The sequence below is a fragment of the Sus scrofa genome, chromosome 6 (genome assembly GCF_054392235.1).
Source record: "Sus scrofa isolate SSC_HxYL_T2T_F1_AM1 chromosome 6, Sscrofa_HxYL_maternal_Yorkshire_Landrace_v2.0, whole genome shotgun sequence".
Taxonomy (NCBI): Eukaryota; Metazoa; Chordata; class Mammalia; order Artiodactyla; family Suidae; genus Sus; species Sus scrofa.
In genome coordinates, this window is record NC_139388.1 from 90,173,714 (window position 1) to 90,196,089 (window position 22,376).

Consider the following 22,376-nt stretch of genomic DNA (forward strand, 5'->3'; position numbering starts at 1 on the left):
CCTAGGCCCCAATACCGAGGCGGTGGGGGCGGGGAGGCCGCGCGCGCCGCTTCCGCTCCTCCAGCCCACCAGAGGGCGCTGCGCCCCCGCCTCTTCCTTCCCGGGGTGCTTCGCGCCCGGCCCCTTCCGCGTGGGTGAGTGAATGTGAGAGTCAGCGTCGCGCCGCGCGCGCCGTCCGCTTTCGCCGCTCGGCGCCCTTATTTCGGCTGCGAGGGGCGGGTGCGCGCGTCAAGGCATAGAGACGGGCGTTGAGTTCTCGGGCTAGAGCGTCGCTGAGTCGGAGCCGGAGCCCGAGCCGCGCGCGGTGTCTCCGCTGCGTCCGCCGAGGCCCCCGAGTGTCAGGGACAAAAGCCGCCGCCGCGCCGCCTGCTCCCGCCGCCAGGGCTCATCCGCCGCCGCCGCCCTGAGGAGAGTCCGCCGCCGTCGCCCCCCCGGAGGATCCGAGAGCCATGTCGGCCAGCAGCCTCTTGGAGCAGGTACAGGCCCGGCCCGCATGCCTCGGCCATTGTGTGAGGCGAGAGGGAGCCCGACTAGGCCCGGGCCCGCCGCCCCCGGTCGGGCCGAGCCGAGGCGGCGCCTTTCGCGGGCCGGGTTTCGAGGCTCTCCGGCCGGCCGCGCCCAGCGCCTCGCCCTCACCCGCACTCCCCGCTCCTCCCCGGGTCTCGGAGCCCGCCGGCCGCGCCGTGTTCCCTTCTCTCGGCGGGCCTCGTTTTTCCTCTTGTTTCCTTCCCCTTCTGTGAAGCCCCGGTTTCCTCGCGTTGTTCGTGGCGCGGCCCCCGCTTCTCTCCGCGGGGCCCGCTGGCCTCGCGCTTTCCCCCGCCTCCCATCCTCAGTCTCCCCCTCACTCCCGTTCCCCGACGCCTCTCCTCAGGCCTGCGCCTTTATTCCCTTCTCGGGCCCGGCTTTAATTGGTGTTTCCTTTTCCATTTCTTCCTCGGACGACCCGCTGCTCGGCGACGTTTCCTTCGCCCGCAGAGACCAAAAGGTCAAGGAAACAAAGGTGAGCCCAGCTCCGCCGGTGGCCACGGGCCGGGAAGGGGGCCCCGAGTGGTGGGGGCGGGGTCTCCGGGAAGCGCCCCGGGGAGAGGACCTTTCGGAAGCCGCTTAGTTTGCAGGTGCCTCACACTTAAGTATCTGACCCTTTCCGTGTGTTCCTGCAGCTGGCGAACAGCTTTTTGGTGAACAAGGAGTAATTCATTAGAGGTGGGGGTGGATTCGGTTTTGAAATGTCCCAGGTCCTTAGTTTCCTGTAGGTCTTAGAAGGCCTTTGTTTTTCATCCTCGTGGATCACACTCTGGAAGTACTCACATGTGATGGGGGAGGGGAAGCGGGAGGGAATTGAAATCTAGAGGAGCCAATAAAATGACCTTTTAAGATCAACTTGCTCTGGGTGGAGGGAGACATTTTCACTGACGAATATTGGTTTATCCTTTTGAAATCCAAACATATTTGCTCTGTTTGGTAAGGTTTTTCTCTGGTTGGAAGGCTTTTAATTAATTTGTGAAGTAGAGTGCATGTTTGAGACACCCCTAACACGAGCTTTTTTTTCTTTAGTGCAAAATGGATCTGTACATCAAAAGGATGGATTAAATGATGATGATTTTGAACCTTACTTGAGTCCACAGGCAAGGCCCGTGAGTAGTTAACCATTTACATGCTTGATCAAAGGATGTAGTATACCATTATCTTTTCTCTGATCTGTCAGTAAATCTCATTTTTAGGGAATGACTTTCTTAATACCAATCAGTATGGTATAAAAACAGTTACAAATGTTAAGATCCTCATCTGCTTTGTCAGCAAACACAATTTTCTGAGAGAGACTAGTACTGATAACATTTTACAGTATACTAACAGTGGCACTTGTTTGAGTAGTTTTTCCTCCTTACAAATAATATATCAGTGCAGAATTTAAGGATCCTTTCCATTGTTGAAGATTTTGAATTTTCATCCCCAAAGCATTTTTCTTTTAGGAAAATTGGATTTGTACGTGATGGGAGAAAGTAACAAAATCACCTTAATTTTATTCATTGCTGTGGAACTGGTTATCTTCCTTTTGTCTGGCCACTAGTTACTGGGTTCTTAGAACGATTTTGAAGTTGAGCCATGTCTACATTTATAAAGACCAATTTTGGACGTATCCGGCTTTTTATTTAGGGGAGCTAGAGGATTTACAAAATAGTGTTAAGATACAGTGCTGTTTAGCGCAAAGACGGAGAATGGTTGGGACTCAGGCACTTTCACCACAGTGGCCTGGGTTCAGTCCCTAGTCTGGGAACAGATCCCACATCAAGCCACTGTGTAGTGGCCAAAAAAAAAAAAAATAAATAAATAAAGGAGTTCTTGTTTTTGCAGTGTAATCTTCTAACAGGAAGATTAGTTGTATATAGGTTCACATATATGAACATGGCCTGTGCATGCAGAAACGTGATTTTGTAGTTTTTGTGTATTGATATCTCTTGGATCCCAAAGACATAGTCACAAAGTTTTAGCCAATGAATATAACTTCCCAGTCAAAAGAAAACTGACTATGACTCATGCAAAATATTGTAGAAGATGAAGAAACTTAGGGTACATTTATATAAATTCTAAATAGATGTTGTATGATATGTACAATTGTTGAATAAATTTACATATTAGTGCATGCCCATGTTTGGGCCTAATTTTTACATAAAACTTTTTGATTCTTTATGTAAAATTTTCTGCGTTGAAAGTTTAGAAACCACTTATGTGATTTGAAAAAAGTTTTTGCAGAAGACACCCAATTAATGAGGAAAAGTAGGGAAGGAAGTAGAGGAATGAACTATTGGGTTCCTGCTCTTGAAGTAGTTTGCTTACGTAATCATTATAACAGGGAGAGTGGGAGCATTTGGAAACATAATTCTAGGTAGTTGTGAAACATTGTGTAATTCAGATTTTTGAGCTCAGGGGCATGTGGGAACCTGCCAGTTCAGGTGTAGGCATTCTGCTGTATAATGGCATAACCGGTGATACTAAGTGCATTTGTTTTTTTGTTAAGTAAGCTAAAGCATAATGTCTTTAAAAAATTTCGTCTTTGTAATTAATGTCAAGAGTATTTCATCCACTTTTTTTTTTTTTTTTTTTAAAGGACCTCATCCGTGGCATATGGAGGTTCCCAGGCTAGGGGTCATATCATCAGAGCCGTAGCTGGTGACCTACACCACAGCTCATGGCAATGCTGGATTCTTAACCCACTGAGTGAGGCCTGGGATTGAACCCAAAACCTCATGGTTCCTAGTTGGATTCCTTTCCTCTGCTCCACAACAGGAACTCCCCCTCAACCACTTTTTAACCAGTTTTTCGCCACCTTATGTTGGATTAATTCCTCCAGCTTGACCTATTGAGTATTGACTGAGTTTCTTGTAAACAGTGGATGTGGGACTGTTAAAAGTATAACATTTATCTTCGAGAAATAGATTTGCCTTAAACTTGAGGGTGTATGTTAAAGACTTTTTTAAAGGAAAATTTTAAATTGGCAGAGAAAAGCAACACCATTTTATCAGGCCACATTAGCTGAAACATTTAATCTTCAAGAGATGTGTTTTAGTGGCTAGGGAGAAGACCTTTGGGCTTTAGTACTATGAACTTAAAGACTAACATATTCATGGTCTTCCAAGTCTCTTAAGAACAAGACAAAAAAAAAAAAGAACAAAACAACAAGAATGGAATCCACAGGGAACTATATCCAGTCTACTGGGGTAGACAATGATGGAAAAGAATTTTAAAAAGAACATAAATATATGATAACTGAATCACTTCGTTGTACAGCAGAAATTGGCACAACATTGTAAATCAACCATATTTTAATAAAAAAGCAAAACACCCTGTTGGCTAGTTGATAGATTCTTAGATACCAGAGCTTTTTTGAAGTTATGGTAAAGTACTCTATTTTTGAATTGAGCTGTATAGAAACCAATTCTGTGTATCTCTGGCTTCTCATTTAAGGGACTACTCTGGGCTATAGGATTTATAAAAAGTTAAAATATTGTCAGCACAAATAAAAGAATGTTTTTGCAATGTAATCTATCTTCTAATGTGAAGACATTGTATATTTTTCTGGTTATTCTAAAGGGTGATTCCTTTTTAAAGATAAGGACTTTACTGTGTCTTTAGGATTATACTCATGTTTTTAATGGAAAAGTTAGGTGTGCATTTCAGTTTACAGGCTTTGCTCTCATGGATTAAGCAGAACAAATAGCAAGTTTTTTTAGTTTTGAATCCTCTAGAAGCCACTGTGCTTTCCTTTCCAGTTTATAATTAAATATTGGCTTATGTTGATGTTCCCAGATGGTTTGCCAGGAGGCTATACTTTAAAGTAGATTCATTGAACCTTGCTTTTTTGGTTTATGGTTGAGGAATGGTTGCACAGATTTTGGGGATAGACGGTGAAATTTCCAGTTCTTTTTGTTAATGTATCTGTTATATAGTACAGATTTTTTGGTTTGTTTTGTGTTTCTGGGTTTCTGGGGTTTTTTTTGGCTGCCCTGTGGCATGTGGAAGTCCTAGTACAGTTTTAACAGGAAACTCTTTTTTTTTTTTTTTTTTTTTTATTAAATTTTATTTTCCCACTGTACAGCAAGGGGGTCAGGTTATCCTTACATGTATACATTACAATTACAGTTTTTCCCCCACCATTTCTTCTGTTGCAACATGAGTATCTAGACATAGTTCTCAATGCTATTCAGCGGGATCTCCTTGTAAATCTATTCTACGTTGTGACTGATAAGCCCAAGCTCCCGATCCCTCCCACTCCCTCCCCCTCCCATCAGGCAACCACAAGTCTCTTCTCCAAGTCCATGATTGATTTTCTTTTCTGAGGAGATGTTCAAGGAAACTCTTGAATACTCCTCTGTTCTGCCATTATTCCCAGCTTTCAGTCCAGAAACTGTGGTTTTAACAAACGTATCCTCTTAACACTTCTGTATAGCAAGACCTAAACTTGGTGAGATGCTGGGTTTTCCCTTTTCTGAATTTTAGCACTTAAAATCCATCTATATTTGCTGTATGTTGGTTTAATTTCAAATGTTTAAACAGTTCAGTTATTAAGCTAAAATATCTTTTTTTTTTTGGTCTTTTTAGGGCCGCACCTGCGGCATATGGAGGTTCCCAGGCTAGGGGTCTAATTGGAGCTGTAGCCACCGGCCTGTGCCAGAGCCACAGCAATAACAGATCCTATCTGCGTCTGTGACCTACAACCACAGCTCACAGCAACGCTGGATCTTTAACCCACTGAACAAGGCCAGGGATCCAACCCACAACCTCATGGTTCTTAGACGGATTTGTTTCTGCTGCGCCACGATGGGAACTCCCTTAAACAAAAATATCTTAGCCTACAAAAACACCTGCAGGTTTTTAGAAAGAGACTATCTGAAAAATCGCTCCTTTTTTTATAGTAATGGCTGGAATATTTGAATTATGTGAATAATTAAGAGAGGAAATGTCCTGGTTGTTTTATTTTTGTGTTTAGTTTTAATTTGCTTTTTTTTTTCTTCCACAGAATAATGCATATACTGCCATGTCAGATTCCTACTTACCCAGTTACTACAGTCCCTCCATTGGCTTCTCCTATTCTTTGGGTGAAGCTGCTTGGTCTACTGGGGGTGATACAGCCATGCCCTATCTAACTTCTTATGGACAACTGAGCAACGGAGAGCCTCACTTCCTACCAGATGCAATGTTTGGACAACCAGGAGCCCTAGGTAGCACTCCATTTCTTGGTCAGCATGGTTTTAATTTCTTTCCCAGCGGGATTGACTTCTCAGCTTGGGGGAATAATAGTTCTCAGGGACAGTCTACTCAGAGCTCTGGATATAGTAGTAATTATGCTTATGCACCTAGCTCCTTAGGTGGAGCCATGATTGATGGACAGTCAGCTTTTGCCAGTGAGACCCTCAATAAGGCTCCTGGCATGAATACTATAGACCAAGGGATGGCAGCACTAAAGTTGGGTAGCACAGAAGTTGCAAGCAATGTTCCAAAAGTTGTAGGCTCTGCTGTTGGTAGTGGGTCCATTACTAGTAACATTGTGGCTTCCAGTAGTTTGCCTCCAGCTACGATTGCTCCTCCAAAACCAGCATCTTGGGCTGATATTGCTAGCAAGCCTGCAAAACAACAACCCAAGTTGAAGACCAAGAATGGCATTGCAGGGTCAAGTCTTCCACCACCCCCAATAAAGCATAACATGGATATTGGAACTTGGGATAACAAGGGTCCTGTGGCAAAAGCCCCCTCACAGGCTTTGGTTCAGAATATAGGTCAGCAGCCAACCCAGGGGTCTCCCCAGCCTGTAGGTCAACAGGCTACCAGTAGCCCACCAGTGGCTCAGGCATCAGTAGGGCAACAGACACAGCCATTGCCCCCACCTCCACCACAGCCTACTCAGCTCTCAGTGCAGCAACAGGCAGCTCAGCCAACCCGCTGGGTAGCACCTCGGAACCGTGGCAGTGGGTTCGGTCATAATGGGGTGGATGGTAATGGAGTAGGACAGTCTCAGGCTGGATCTGGATCTACTCCTTCAGAACCTCACCCAGTTTTGGAGAAGCTTCGGTCCATTAATAACTACAACCCCAAGGATTTTGACTGGAATCTGAAACATGGCCGGGTTTTCATCATTAAGAGCTACTCTGAGGACGATATCCACCGTTCCATTAAGTATAACATCTGGTGCAGCACAGAGCATGGTAACAAGAGACTGGATGCTGCTTATCGCTCCATGAACGGGAAGGGCCCCGTTTACTTACTTTTCAGTGTCAACGGCAGTGGACACTTCTGTGGCGTTGCAGAGATGAAATCTGCTGTGGACTACAACACATGTGCAGGTGTATGGTCCCAGGACAAATGGAAGGGTCGTTTTGACGTCAGGTGGATTTTTGTGAAGGACGTTCCCAATAGCCAACTGCGACACATTCGCCTGGAGAACAACGAGAATAAACCAGTGACCAACTCCAGGGACACTCAGGAAGTGCCTCTGGAAAAGGCTAAGCAGGTGTTGAAAATCATAGCCAGCTACAAGCATACCACTTCCATTTTCGATGACTTCTCACACTATGAGAAACGCCAAGAGGAAGAAGAGAGTGTTAAAAAGGTAACCGGCTTAACTCTTCTTAAGACTTTTAGGGAAGGAGAAGGAACTAGAGAGAACAGGGGAGGTATTATACTGAACTGTTAATAAAAGCTCTGTAAATAAGTATCACTTAACAGTTGAAGCCTTTATGGAAGGATAATTGGTCTTATTATTCAGACCTTAGTGTGAAGGGATGTGGGAACATTAGTGGAGGACAGAAATGTGGGCTTAAAAGGAAGGCAGAGACAATAGAGAAACTGACTTTTTGTGATACAGAAAGGTGAAGAATGAGTCTGAAAAAATGCATAGGGGATAACTGAAGTTATAGAACCATGGAAATGAAATTAAAAGATTGAGGCTGTAACATGGCAGAGAAAAAGATAAAAATTATATTGGAATTAACTTTTGGCTTAACTGGGTATTGTGGTTATTTTCAAGAGTTGGTATATCACCAAACCCTGACATTTCTGCCTGCCTTCTGACAGCTGGCAATGTTAAGAGGATGCTTTTTCAGAACCTTCTTCCTTGCTTCTGTCCTTTGTACTGTTCTGATTACTTTTTCGAAAACCTTTTTCCCATTAGAAAACTTAATGTTTATTATATGAAACGTGGGAAACAGATAATCAGGAAAAGCTGACGTCTTGCTCTTAGCATGTTTTTGTATTCTTTTTTTTTTTTTTTCATATTTTTGTATTCTTAAAGATTCTGTGTAACAAGTAGGGATCTTGAGTAGATTGATGGAGAATAGTTTCGGACTGAAGAGTTGGATTTATCTTAAAGAGGTGGTAGTGCTTGGTCCTGTGTATTGAGTGAAAACTCTAGGACCCTAAGAGAATGATAAAATACTGGTTGGGGTAGATCGTATATTATCTAGAACTTAGACTTATGTAAAAATAGGAAGTAAGTGAAAAGATAATGGCAAGGAGAACATATTTTAAAAACATATGTATTAATGATAGAATCTTGAGTGGTTAGCTTCAAATGTAAAATAGGAAACAAAACCCAACAGGCTTAGGTAAATAAATTTTCCTTCAATTTGTTGTTAGTTCTGTGGGATCTTATATAGTTCATCTAGGACCTGACACTTGTTACGCCTCTATAAAACCTTAACTCCCTTGAGCAGTGGGAAGAGAGGATTCTCTACCTCCATAACAGAATCAAAGGCCCATAGTTGTCTAACACTGAATCTTTGACTCTCATCTTCCAGTGTGTACAAATAAAAAATGGAGATATGCTTGTCAGTGATGCTGAAAGTATTGGGGAGATAGAGTCATATTATTGGAAAGTTGGCTGTTAGAAAAGAAAACTTAGTCCTTTTTGGTCCTTTAAACTCTTCCCTTTCCTGTAGTTTAACAGTTTAACTTAAAATCTTCCATAATCTTGTAGAAAAAAATAGTTGATTGGTTATTTTTGCCCAGCATCTGGAAGACTTTAAAGATATCTTCATAGGCTTCTGTTTCTAGAGAAGGAAGCAGCTGTGACCTTTCAGGTATCATGTAGTGGCATAGCAGATTACTAATGTGTGTGAGGGGCATCAGGGTGCTTGGTTTAACCACTTGACACATGCATAATATCTGTCACTTACTATGAATCTGTTTGCTTTCATCTGCAAAGTTTTGCCCTACATCTTGTGATTTAAAAGCAGGAAGGCAAAGACAGAAATATTTTTGGGGATGTACAGCATAGCTAAGATAAATTTGTGTTTGTTAGAACTAGTAGGGAAGCTTGCATTTAAAAATCAAGTAGCAAGTTTGAGGACTGTTAATTTATGCGGACTTTTTTTTTTATTTTAAAAATTTTGTTGGGGTGGAGTTCCTGCTGTGGTACAGTGGGATCAGCAGTGTCTCCGCAGCGCTAGGGCACAGATTCGGGCCCTGGCCTGGGAACTCCCTATTCTGTGGAACAGCCAAAAAAAGAAAAAATTTTATTGGGGTGTAGTTAATTTACAATGGTGTATTAGCTTCAGGTTTACAGCAAAGTGAATCAGTTACACGTGTACATATATCCATTCTTTTTTCACATACAGGTTATTACAGAACACTGAGTAGACTTCCTTGTGCCATACAGTAGGTCCCTATTAGTCATCTGCCTCATATATGGTAGTGTGCATGTGCCAACCCTGTCTTCCCAGTTTATCCTTTCCCTCAACTATGTGTACACCCGAACCCAAGGCATATCGAATGTGAGCCACAGATGCGTCCTGTGTCACAGGAGGAGCACGCCAAATCCTTAATCCACTGTGCCACAGTGGGAACTTTGTCTATGTGTACTTCTGTTTTTTAAGGCCTCAGGTTCAGCATCTGAAAGTTCCTGGGCTAGGGGTCAAATCAGAGCTACAGGCCTGTGCTGCAGCCACAAGCAGTGCCAGATCTGAGCCGCATCTGCGACCTACATCACAGCTCACGGCAACACTGGATCCTTAACTCACTGAGCTAGGCCAGGGATTGAACCCGAATCCTCATGGACACTAGTTGGGTTTGTTTCTGCTGTGCCAAAACGGAACTCCTATGTGTACTTTTAAACCAGGTATACATTTGTATTACTTTTACTTAAGTGGTTCAGTGAATGGTAAAATTTCATAAGTAAGTATAAGATTCATGTTGGAATTGAACAGCCTTGTGTTGTTTTTCATAGAGTGGGAGTAATATAATCAAAGTTTAGGGTTTTTGTTATTTTTTGTTAACTAATGAATCTTTCTGATGAATGAGTATCCTAATTGTCCTCAGGCTGTTGAACAAACCACCAAAAAAAAAAAAAAAAAAGATTAAAAAATATCATACTTAATTGGACTGTGATGATCATTATGCAGCTATAGATATGATAAATTCATGTGAGTAATAAAAAAAAGATCATACTCGTGTCAGATTACTTATTAGTTTATTGTTTGTAAGAGGAGCTTGCTAGATTTCAGACAGGTCCCTATGATTGCTTCTAAACCCAGTTACCATTCAGTCAGTATTGCCTTATTATGTTGCTCACTGTTATCCTTTAACATCCTTACGTAACTGACTGTAAACTGTTCCTCCAGTCTTTATTAGGTTTCCCGGACAAAACAAGTTTTCATGAGAATGTGACTGATAGCTCATTGAAGCAGTTAACTCCCCTAAATGGGGTGTTTGTATATGTGCCTTGGTATTATTTACCAGATTACAGAAAGTTTTCATACCAAATGGTAACTCAATCAGTAGGGAAATACTAAAACTTCATCTGGAAAATGATGTCATAGCTGTTCCAAGTTCCAAGATTGGGCATGTTTCTTGGCAGAACACACTGAAGCAGAACTGCAGCCATTTTTGCCTTCTTCTGTCACATTATCTAATTCAGTGTCTTAGAACTTTTGATATCTGTCTGGCTTGAAAACTTCCAGTAGATTTTAGTGACATCTTAGATATGTGGCTGGCTTTGTTGTGTACTTCAGAAACTATTTTGTAATCTTTCTGCATTTATTTAGAACTTTTCCCTAATTGCCAACTATATTTCTGTGACCTCACTCTTTTTGTAGTATTCTAACATAGATTTATTGTTGTTTACCTGTATCTGTTATTGAATGTCAGCTTCTTTATAATTTTTTTCCCAGCTAAAATAGCATCATAGTAAACATCCAAAAATATGAATATTGATTCATACCTACCCTTAAGTGCTGGGTCAAAGGATATATTCTTTTGAAGGTCTTGGCTGTACTATGTATTGCCATACGGGCATTTTTCTTAAAAATTTTTTTCTTGAGAGAATTACTGTCAGCTATTCAGAAGACAGTTAACCTTTCCCTTTGCCTCATCTTTGGTGTAGTCTGGCATACAGGGAGACTTACTCCCTACATTAGTGATAGGTTTTTGTGTTTTTTTTGTAAACCTCATAAAATAGTTGACTTAGTCTTTGTCTTACATTTCTAGCCTTTCACTCTAGGTAAAAATAAGATAGTCTAGAAGTTCCCTTGTGGCGCAGTGGGTTAAGGATCTGGCGTAAGGCTGCAAACTGCAGTGCAGCTTTGATCCCTGGCCCGGAACGGAACTTCCATGTGCTGGAGATGTGGCAAAAAAAGCAACAGCAAAAAAAAAATAGTCTAGTAGAGGAACTAAGGATTGTAATTTTCTTAAAGCCTAGCCCAACATTAGACTCAGGCACTTGGATGAATGATTTTTCTGAGTAACTGAAAATTAATGGGAGATTTGGGAGAGATCTAAAAAAGATGTGATTGTAGTGACAACAGCTTAAATTTTTTTTAAAAATTTCATTACTATCGAGAATAGTAGGATTTCTTAAATACTTCTAGAATTCTTATTTGCAAGCAGAAGACTTAAAAATGGTGACTTGTAGTGTGTTTAGATAATACTGAAAATTTATTATGGTGTTTAAGAATGAGATGAAGCTCATTCATCTTTCTTTGAACAACTTTACTGTGTGCTAGACACTACAGAGAAACCAAGAGTGTATAGTCAGCCTTATATTAGTGACAACAATACAGAATGGAAAGTGTTTTCTCAGGGTGTGCATGAGGTGCAGTTTGCAAGCTAGAATATTGCCTAACCCAGCCTGGATTCTCTCATAGAAGAATCCTGGAAGAAGTAGTCTTTTAGCTGAGCCTTGAAAAATGTAGAGAAGATAGCCAGAGGTGTTTTAAGAAGCATGAACATAGGTTCAGAACAGCCCAAATCTGTATAGATAATAACACTGTATAGATAGTAACTTGTAATAGGAAGTTACAGGAACAAGTATAGTACAGTTCAGGAACAAGTCTAATTGGAGTTTTTGGAATGGGTTTCCCAAATGAGAAGTTTGGAGGTTAGATTAGGAAAAGAGAGTTGAATGGAATGTTTATGTGGTTAGTTGGATATAGAAGGAATCTACTGGGAGTTCCCTGGTGGATCAGCAGGTTAAGGATCCAGCATTGTCATTCATGTGGCTAGGGTCATCACTGTGGTTCTGGATTGATCCCTGGCCCAGGAACTTCCACATGAGGGTGCTGCCAAAGTTCCTGGTCCAGGGATCAAACCTGTGCCATAGCATTGACCATGCTGGATCTTAACCTGCTGTATCATGAGAGAACTCCTAGTAAAATTTAATTTGAATAAGGATGTAGGAGGTCCTTGATGTAACCTTCACATGAAATGCTTTGGGAAACTTGTCAAAGTAAACGTAATAATAGGTATTGTTATTGTGTCTGTATATATACACACACACACAGTTCACTTCTTTTTGCAGTGTGCTGTATACGTGTTATCTTATTTCTCATCATAGTGTTTAGCTTAGTAGAGGTGATTTAGAAGGGGAGTATGAGAGCTGTTATTAAAACTGTTTTAAGATGTTTTTAAAACTGACAGCACTAGAAGCAAGGGATAGAGGTTATAGGGAGGAAAATTTTTTAAAATAAAAGAACCTTCTAGAAATGGAATCCTAGGAGAGTTCCCGTTGTGGCCAGGGGAAACGAATCCAACCAGGAACCATGAGGTTGCTGGTTCCATCCCTGGCCTGGCTCAGTGGGTTAAGGATCCGGCATTGCCGTGAGCTGTGGTGCAGGTTGCAGACACAGCTCAGATCCCGCATTGCTGTGGCTGTGGTGGAGGTCAGCAGCTGTAGCTCCAATTAGACCCCTGGCCTGAGAACCTCCATATGCCATGGGTGCACCCCTAAAAAGACAAGAGACAAAAAAAAAAAAAAAAAAAGAAAAAAGAAAAGAAAAAGAGTCCTAGTCACCTGAAGGTTTTAAGAAGAGAGTAAAAGAACTTTTATTAGATAAATTGTAGAGAAGATTCACATGGGATAGTTTAAATCGGAGAAAGCAGAGATTAAAGAGAGGGCTAGGTGGCCCATGATAACCTGTTTTGTGGAGAGGAATCATGGTACCAACAGGAAGTTTTTTGTTTTATGTTTCTTACAGCCATCTTTTTCCTCCTCACCCTTTAATTTGGGCTTTTAGCCCCTTGTTTATAAATATTTGAGGTGATCAACTTGGCTCAATCAGAAAGGAAGAAAAACATCATTTTAGCCAAATATATTGTTTTCTTTAAATCCTGAGGAAATAAATAACCATGCAGTATTGTTCAGTATTGTTTAACATTTCCCCAGTCCACTGCTGCTTTAAATTGCTTCTTCTTCTTCTTCAAAAAAATTCTTCTTCAGACTAGCGAGTAGGATCTTGTTTTTAATCAGGAGGGCAAACCTGAACTTTCTGTAAAATTTTAAGGCCATTTATGTCTTGGGATAAATTAACTTGTCTGTCTGCCAAAAGGGTTGAGGGAATTTTATTTGTATTATTCATCACCTTCTTTGTTTCGTGGATATATAAAATGCCTTTCTGTAGCCTCCTTAAAGGAGTACCAGAAGAGAATCAGTGACCTTGAGTTTGGATCTCTTTGAAGAATGCCTTTGTATCCATCTTTCTATAAATGTTTGTGTTACTTACTGGGATAGAAGAGATAAACAAGGCACCATCTTTGTCTTAGGACCAGATAGTGTTATTAGGAGGATGAGACAATGGATAAAATACAAGGTAAGTGCTGTAGTAGAGAAATGAAAAATGTTTTGGCTTTCTGGAGAAGTGATAAATTTGGGGAAATTAAGGCTTCATGGAGGAAACAACATTTGATCTATGTCAAATAGATTGAGTAATGCAGTAATAAGCACTTAAGTCATAGCACAGTGCTGTGCTTGGCACATGGTTCACATAGAAGTTCAGCTGTCTCATCTGATACTTCATTTTCATATTTTAGATGAGGAAGCAGGCTCAAGAGGTGATTATTTTTTACTTTTTTTTTTTGTCTTTTAGGGCCACACCTGCGGCATATGGAGGGTCCCAGCCCATGGGTCAGCCTACACCACAGCCATAGCAATGCAGGATCCGAGCCGTGTCTGTCTGCGACCTACACCACAGCTCATGGAAACACACCGGATCCTTAACCCACTGAGCGAGGTCAGAGATCGCACCCACATCCTCACAGATACTAGTTGGGTTTGTTAGCCACTGAGCCACTACAAGAACTCCTCAAAGAGATTATTTATACAAGGTCTCATAGCTAACAAGTGGCAGAGTTGGTACTTCAGCATCCAGTGATGTGCTTGAGCTGGCTAAATGTAAGGCAACTGTTTTGTTTTCAAGAATTTAGCAAGCATTGGGGGAGGAGGAGAGTGTGGGATGGACTGGGATTTTGAGGTTAGTAGATGCAAACTATTACATTTAGAATGGATAAGTAGTGAGGTCCTGTAGTATAGCATAAGGAACTATATCCAATCACTTGTGATAGAACATGATAGAAGATGATATGAGAAAAATAATGTATATATATGTATTACTGGATCACTTTGCTCTACAGCAGAAATTGACAGTAAATCAGCTATAATTAAAAAAAAAATTCAGCAAGCTAGTTTTTAAACATAGCCATTATTAAGCAGTACATTGTAATAAATTGTTTTAAATGTGTTTCTATTTACATTAAATTAATTATAAACTATAGTTTGTAATATAAATTGCAGTTAAACTACATAAACTTAGGTACTATTGTTATTACCATTAAACCATTTTATGTGTGTGTGTATATGCATAATTCGCACACATATTTTGGCACACCCACAGTCATGTGGAAGTTTCTGGGCCAGGAATCAAACCTATGCCACAGGAGTGACTCTAGCTGCTGCAATGCCAACACTGGATCCTTAACCCACTGCACCACAAGGGAACTCCAAACTGTAATATATATTTATTTATTTTTAAGACCACACCTGCAGCATGGAAGTTCCTGGGGCTAGGGGTTGAACTGGAGCTGTGCTGCTAGCCTACACCACAGCCACAGCAGTGCTGGATCTGAGCCGCATCTGTGACCTACACTGCAGCTTGTGGCAATGCCAGCTTCTTTTTTTTTTTTTGCCTTTTTCTAGGGCCGCTCCCTCAGCATATGGAAGTTCCCAGGCTAGGGGTCTGATCAGAGCTGTAGCCTTGGCCTACGCCAGAGCCACAGCAGCACAAGATCTGAGTCGTGTCTGCAACCTACACCACAGCTCATGGCAACGCTGGATCCTTAACCCACTGATTGAGGCCAGGGGTTGAACCCACAACCTCATGGTTCCTAGTCAGATTCGTTAACCACTGAGCCACGAACAGAAACTCCAGCGCCAGATTCTTAATTCACTGGGCAAGGCCAGCAGTTGAACCCACATCCTCATGGACATTATGTTAGTCCTTAACCTGCTGAGCCACAAGGGGAACTTTAGGCCATAATATTTAAATTCACCACTCTGGAGCTCCTGCTGGGGCATAATGGGATGGGTGGTGTCTTCAGAGCACTGGGATGCGGATTTGATCCCAAGTAGGTCAGAGATTTGACATTGCCAAAGCTGTGGCTTAGGTCGAAATTTTGGCTCTGATCTGATCCCTAGCCCAGGAGCTCCATATCCGTGGGGCAGCCAAAAATGAAAAAAAATTTTATCACTCTGAAAGTTATATCTGTATCAATATATAATACTGTGGTATGGTGCATCTCAGCCCCATTGGTAGTTTGAAATCAGCCATGTAGTTAGCACCATGGAAATTGGCAAATGCTATATATAAAGCTTGACTTGATTTTTGTTGATTGTCTAGACTTAGAATGATGGAGAAAATATTAATGCAGATTAAATTTAAGTGTCATGTCTATATCCTGACATTATTTTGAATAACACAAAATTTGAAGAAATAATCTTCTAGAATTTGAGAATTATTGTCGTCCAGTTTAACAAGTTGCTCAAATCATTGACAAGCCAGTGAAGTTTTGACACGTCTTTGTTATTTCACTTTTGTCGTGAGTAAATGATAAATGAAAATATGTTGGGATGACACTCAGAGCCACAGTCTCTAGCCCCAAAGCCCATGGACCACTGTGTGATAGGTGGAAAATGTGAAATACAAAAGTGGGTCTTGTCAGAGCTTAGGTTATGGTAATAATAAAGTTTAATATGGAAAAGAATAAGTGACAAAACTAGAGAGGTTGGTTGGGCCCAGTATAAAGAAGGGCTTTGGATTTTTATTCTGTATTTACATTTTAGATTGTAAGGGAGGTTGGTCAATGTAGAGTGACATTTTGAAGCATGGGAAGGATTAAATACTGACTGGGCACTGACTATTAGGTACTTTCATAGTTTTGCTTTATTTTTTTTTATTTTTAATTTTTTATTTTTATTTTTATTTTTTTGTCTTGTTGTTGTTGTTGTTGTTGCTATTTCTTGGGCCGCTCCCGCGGCATATGGAGGTTCCCAGGCTAGGGGTTGAATCGGAGCTGTAGCCACTGGCCTACGCCAGAGCCACAGCAACGCGGGATCCGAGCCGCGTCTGCAACCTACACCACAGCTCACGGCAACGCCGGATCGTTAACCCACTGAGCAAGGGGCAGGGACCGAACCCGCAACCTCATGGTTCCTAGTCGGATTCGTTAACCACTGCGCCACGACGGGAACTCCTCATAGTTTTACTTTAATACCTACACCAACTGTGGAAGGCAGTAACCCATGTATATAGGTAGGGAAATGAGAAATTAGGTTAGCAACTTACCTGAACTCATCTATTAGATGAAGAGACAGGTAGATGATTCAAAGACTTCAAACGAGAGGCTTTTATAACAGTTGGGAGAGAGACAATGAGAGCCTGAATCAAGACAACAGGAATGGGGAAGTTAAGAGTGGAAAAGTGTGGTAGACATATTTCCTGATTAGTTATTTCCTGATTAGTTATTTTAGAAAGCTTCAAGAGTATGGGATGAACAGCAGGTTAGTGTTTGGAGCTGTGTTGGCTTTGGAACAGTAAGATGATAGGATCTGGAGTTCATGAGTGACATATATCGATAGAAGTTTGGGAGTTTTCAGGCCTCGTATAGGTAAAGGCAGGGATGATTTTAAGATTCTTCAGAAATAGTGGTAATAAAAAACAATGGCTGGAGTTCTTTTGTGGCTCAGCTGGTTAAGGATCCAGCGTTGTCACTGGATCAGTGCTGTGGTGCAGATTGGATCCTTAGCCTGGGAACTTACATGCCGGAGGTGTGGCCCCCCCTTCCAAAAAAAGGTGAAATTATTGAAAGTCCTGGAGTGTCTTAATACATAGCAGTCCTGAATAAATTTTTATGTAGGTTTTCATTTAATTCTTTCATGGTGAGGTAGGTGTAGCTATCTCAGTTGTACAGTTGAAGGCACTGAAGCATAGAAAAGAGTAAACGAACACCTTTGCAGAGTTCCCCAAACTAAGCAGAACAGATGTTATACTTCTGCAGTGTGGTTCCAAAGCTAACACAGACCAAGGGAAGAGGGCCAAAAGAAAGAACCCCCAGAAATAACACAATTTGAAGGATGGGTGAAAAGAGGGAGCAAGTGAAAGAGACTGAGAAGGAGTAGTTTGAGCTTTAGAAAGAGAACAAGGAAAGGGCTATATCTTGAGTAGAATTTCAAGCAGTGGGATATAATCACCTTATTCAGAGACCGCAGAGAGGTAACATAACTGCAAATGCCAGCAACTGTCTGAATAAAAGTAGCACGAGAGTGCCTTGTTTAGGGGTTTGAAGGCTTTGGTCTCCACACATCATTATTTGTTGTTTCTATATTGTTCCAACCCTTCCCCACCTGTAAATTCTTCCGTGTTGTCTGTTCCAAGCCTTAAAGAAATTTAGTGAAGACTAGCATTTATTTAATTAATATGGGCTGTTTGGTGGGTTAGACCATGTAACAGTGTCTGAAATAAGTTGAGTATTAAAATGACAGTATTCTGTTCTTATTTAATATGGCTAAAGATTAATCCATAGGAGACTGCTGTTTTTCCAGACATTTTGGTAGTTAGCAATTCTAGAATTACTTAGTATTTATTCTGTATAGTTCGAACCAAGAAGACTAATATGTGAACCATACTGCTTACTTGCCAGATTAGTTCTGTAACAGTTTTCATACTTTTTAGCAGTTGAATGTTCTTTCCCCTTAAAACAAAACCTTCCTCAGGCCCCATGAATGGCTAACTTTACATGCTCAGCCCCCTTCTTTCCCTGGGAGATTTTTGAAGCAGCTCCTTTGTAAACACACCAGATGAAATGAATTTCTTTTTTTTTTTTCTTTTTCTTTTTTTTTTTTTTTTTTTTTGTGCTGGTTTAGGGCTGCAGCTGCAGCATGTGGAGGTTCTCAGGCTAGGGGTTGAATTGGAGCCACAGCATCACAGGATCTGAGCCACACTTGTTACCTACATACACCACAGCTCACAGCAACACTAGATTGTTAACCCACTGAGTGAGGCCAGGGATCGAACCTGCATTCTCAAGGATATTAGTGGGGTTTGTGGCTACTGCTGTACCACAGTGGGAACTCTGAAATAAATTGTTTGAAGATGAAGGAATGCTGTGTGGTGATTAGTGGAGCTGTTTTGAAATTGAAGAAGTGAAAGGAATCTGCAGCTTCAGCATCTCACCCAGCTACAGCATTGACTTTGACTGCTGTAGTTTAAGGAACAATATGATAAAGGACTAACACCGGCACTGTTGAGGACTTTAACATAGAGAAGGAAAAAAAGCTCTGTTCTCATCTTTACCATTGAACCTTGCAAGTCTGCAAATGAGCAAGGACAAAGGCTCTGAGTATGGGAGGGTCGGATCATCCTGTTTCTCCACAGAAAGTAGGTAACTCAGTTTAAATTTGCATCCTGCTCCCACCTCCTCCAGACCAAATTTTTCTAGTTATAACTAGACAATGTAGACTATAATAACTAGCTCAATAAATAGTGCTCTAATGCTTTTCATCCCTTGCTGAATAAGCAGTTCCCTAATTGAACTGATTTAACTCCAGCTAGCCATGGGGAGGAGACATAAATGAAACAGTTTAGGACAGTGTACATTAAAGAGCTAACTTTTCAATATGAGACTAAATACAGAAGAAAAGAATTAAAAGACCAATTAGGAATGAAGTCAGGTCATTTTCTTTTCTTTCTTTTCTGGCTGTGTCCACACCATGCTCAAGTTAACAGGCCAGGGATTGGACCCACCCACAGCTGTAACCAGAGCGAAAGCAGTGGCAGTGCTGGATCCTTAACCCATCAAGCCACCAGGGAACTCTGTTTCTTTTGTTTTTTTACCTTTTTAGGGCCACAGACGTAGCATATGGAGGTTCCCAGGCTAGGAATCAAATTGAAGTTGTAGCCGCTGGCCTACACCGTAGCTCACAGCAACGCCTCATCTTTAACCCACTGAGTGAGGCCAGGGATTGAACCTGCGTCCTCATGGATACTAGTCAGATTCATTTCTGCTGAGCCACGATGGGAACTCCCTCCCTCTTTTTTCTTTAACTTTTATATTTTTATGATAGACTGGATTTGAGTCAATTCTGGAAGGATGTATAAACAGGGAAAGATGATGGAGAGACGAAGGAAGAAAATGGCTAAATCCCCAAGTTAGAGCTGTTAGGTATTGGGGAGGGGAGGGAAGAGACAGGGAATTGCTCTTTCCAACTCATTTGCACTTAGTACTGTTGTAATATCTGGTGGTTCTTAAGAGATAATTTAATACTCTTCTACATGTGTCAGAGCTAGGAATTTGGACATGTCACTTGTTTAATACATGAAGCCATTTAGAAAAGGTAGGCACATAAGCTTTTGACTTCATGTGGACCATTTTGGCAATCAGGGTGGGGGTAGTATATAGAGCTTTTAAACTGTTTGCATGTTGGAGTTCCCGTTGTGGCTCAGCAGTAATGAACCCGATTAGTATCCATGAGGATGTGGGTTTGGTCCCTGACCTCGCCCAGCAGGATAAGGATCCAGCATTGCTCAGAACTACAGTGTAGGTCGAAGACATGGCTTGGATCCCACATTGCTGTGGCTGTGGTGTAGGCCAGCAGCTGCAGCTCCGATTTGACCCCTAGCCTGGAAACTTCATATGCCTTGGGTGTGGCCCTAGAATGACACAAAAAAAGCTGTTTGCATGTTAACAAAATTTGCAATGTATAAATTTTATATTAACATTTGTAAATGTCTCCTTTGCATTTGTTTTTCATAACCAAATTATAAAAAGTGTAGAAAATGAAAGAAAACTCACCCATGATTCCTATACTCTTGACAAAGCCACCCATCATTTTGGCATATTTTTCTTTTCTTTAGCTACACAAGTGGGTTATAATAGCATTCTGTATAGCATTTATTTTATTCTGCTTTTCTTCCTTAATTCTTCAAGTATTTACCCATATTTATCCACTTTTTGGACATCTGTATAAGGCACTTTTCATATCACCCTTGCAAAAATACTATAGAATAGTTAAGATTATTTTCATTTTACAGGTAGGGAGCTGAGATTCAAAAAGGAATAACTTTCTCAAGAACACTAAGTTGTTGAAGAGCTGGAATTTGTTTTGCCCCAAATTTTGTTCTTTTTGTTCTTCGGCCTTGCTGCATCTTCACGTTTATCATTTAAAATAGCTATCTCGGAGTTCCTGTCGTGGCGCAGTGGTTAACAAATCCGACTAGGAACCATGAGGTTGCGGGTTCGATCCCTGCCCTTGCTCAGTGGGTTAATGATCCGGCGTTGCCGTGAGCTGTGGTGTAGGTTGCAGACGCGGCTCGGATCTTGCGTTGCTGTGGCTCTGGCGTCGGCCGGCGGCTACAGCTCCAATTCGACCCCTAGCCTGGGAACCTCCATATGCCGCGAGAGCGGCCCAAGAAATGTCAAAAAGACCAAAAAAAAAAAAGCTATCTCCTGGAATTCTCATTGGTGCAGTGGGATCAGCAGTGTCTTGGGAGCACTGGGATGCAGGTTCAGTTGCCTAACTGCAGCTTAGGTTGGAACTCTATATCCCGCTAGGCTTCCAAAAAAGAACCCCCCCCCAAAAAAAAAAGCTATTTACTAATGTTTGTAACCAGTTATCTCTTTGTTGGCTAGCTAGGAGCACATAATGAATTGAAACTCAAACCTTTATTTTAAGCACTTAGGTTTAGAACTTCCTCATCACAAGCAAATTGGATCTACTCTTCCTAAACTTGTGAGAGTTGCTGTGATGACAAATGATTCTGAATTATCATTGCAGTCAGAATTACAGCTCCAAAAGGTTGTGAAGTTGAGTAGGAAGGTTTTAGGCTGTCTAACTCTTCTGTTTATTACCTGATTTTAGTGGTAGAACTAGAGCCCTAGACAAGTTCTTGGGTAATTCAAAGTCCTTTATGACAACTGTTACCCTGCTTGGAGTCTATAAACCTGCAAAGGAGTGGGGAGGGGAGCAGGGTGGACCCGGTATGAGAGATTTTTAGAGTATAAATTCCAAAAAAAAGGTGACAACAGTTTAAAACAAATTTTGAGTCATCTGGAAAATATTTACCAAAAACTGATAAAAAACTGAACTTATATTTAGTAAGCTCCCTAAGTATTTCTTAAAAGGATTAGAAGCAACTGAAGAGAAGTTTCTCAGTTTGTATAAGTTACCATCTGAGTACTTATACTGCAGATTCTTTTTTTTTTTTTTTTTGTCTTTTTGCTATTTCTTGAGCCGCTCCCACGGCATATGGAGGTTCCCAGGCTAGGGGTTGAATCGGAGCTGTAGCCACCGGCCTACGCCAGGGCCACAGCAATATGGGATCCGAGCCGTGTCTGCAACCTACACCACAGCTCACGGCAACGCCGGACCGTTAACCCACTGAGCAAGGGCAGGGACCGAACCCGCAACCTCATGGTTCCTAGTCGGATTCGTTATCCACTGCGCCATGAGGGGAACTCCTTATACTGCAGATTCTTGTCCTTCACCTACTGAGTGAACGTCTTTGGAGGTTAGGCCTTAGAATCTGGATTTTATCAGCTGTATAGGTGATTTTCTTGTATTTTAATTATGGATGTCAGGCGTTCCATCTTGGTTCAATGGTAACAAACCTGACTAGTATCGATAAGCATGGTGGTTCGATCCCTGGCCTTGCTCAGTAGACTAAGGATCCAACATTGCTGAGAGCTTTGATGTAGGTCTCAGACAGCTGCAACAATGCCAGATCTGCTCTGGCTCGGATTTGATCCCTAGCCTGGGAACTTAAAAATTCCACGGGGGGTGGCCGAAAAAGGGGTGGGGGGTGAGGCAGTAATGTCTTTGGCTTAATATCCTGCACATATAACTCCATTTTATAATCTATTCCTCAGAGACATTATGGCTACTTTTAAGAGGCTTTAATACTTTAGGTTTTACTTTTTTGTGTGTCTTCCTTTTTTCGTGAGCACATTAATTTTTTAGAGAGTTGTTAGATAATTTTATGCAATAAGATTTAGTAGCCACTAGCCATCCTGAAGTGGCTCAAAGGTGTTGATTGATTTTTAAGAGCACGTAGTGGAGTTCCTGTCAT

At 41.5% G+C, this 22,376-nt stretch overlaps 1 protein-coding gene across 2 annotated transcripts in view; it reads left to right on the plus strand.

Moving 5' to 3' along the window:
* The first annotated feature begins 264 nt into the window (after positions 1–264).
* YTHDF2 (YTH N6-methyladenosine RNA binding protein F2) overlaps positions 265–22,376 on the plus strand; it is a 30,466-nt gene continuing 8,354 nt past the window's right edge. The window contains exons 1-4 of one of the 2 annotated variants that reach the window (XM_005665152.4): positions 265–476; positions 976–1,000; positions 1,555–1,634; positions 5,516–7,102. In XM_005665152.4, the coding sequence (XP_005665209.2) occupies positions 450–476; positions 976–1,000; positions 1,555–1,634; positions 5,516–7,102 (1,719 nt within the window). In that variant the 5' untranslated portion in view covers positions 265–449. The remainder of the gene's footprint in view (positions 477–975; positions 1,001–1,554; positions 1,635–5,515; positions 7,103–22,376) is intronic. The other variant, XM_084963570.1, reaches the window with a different exon arrangement.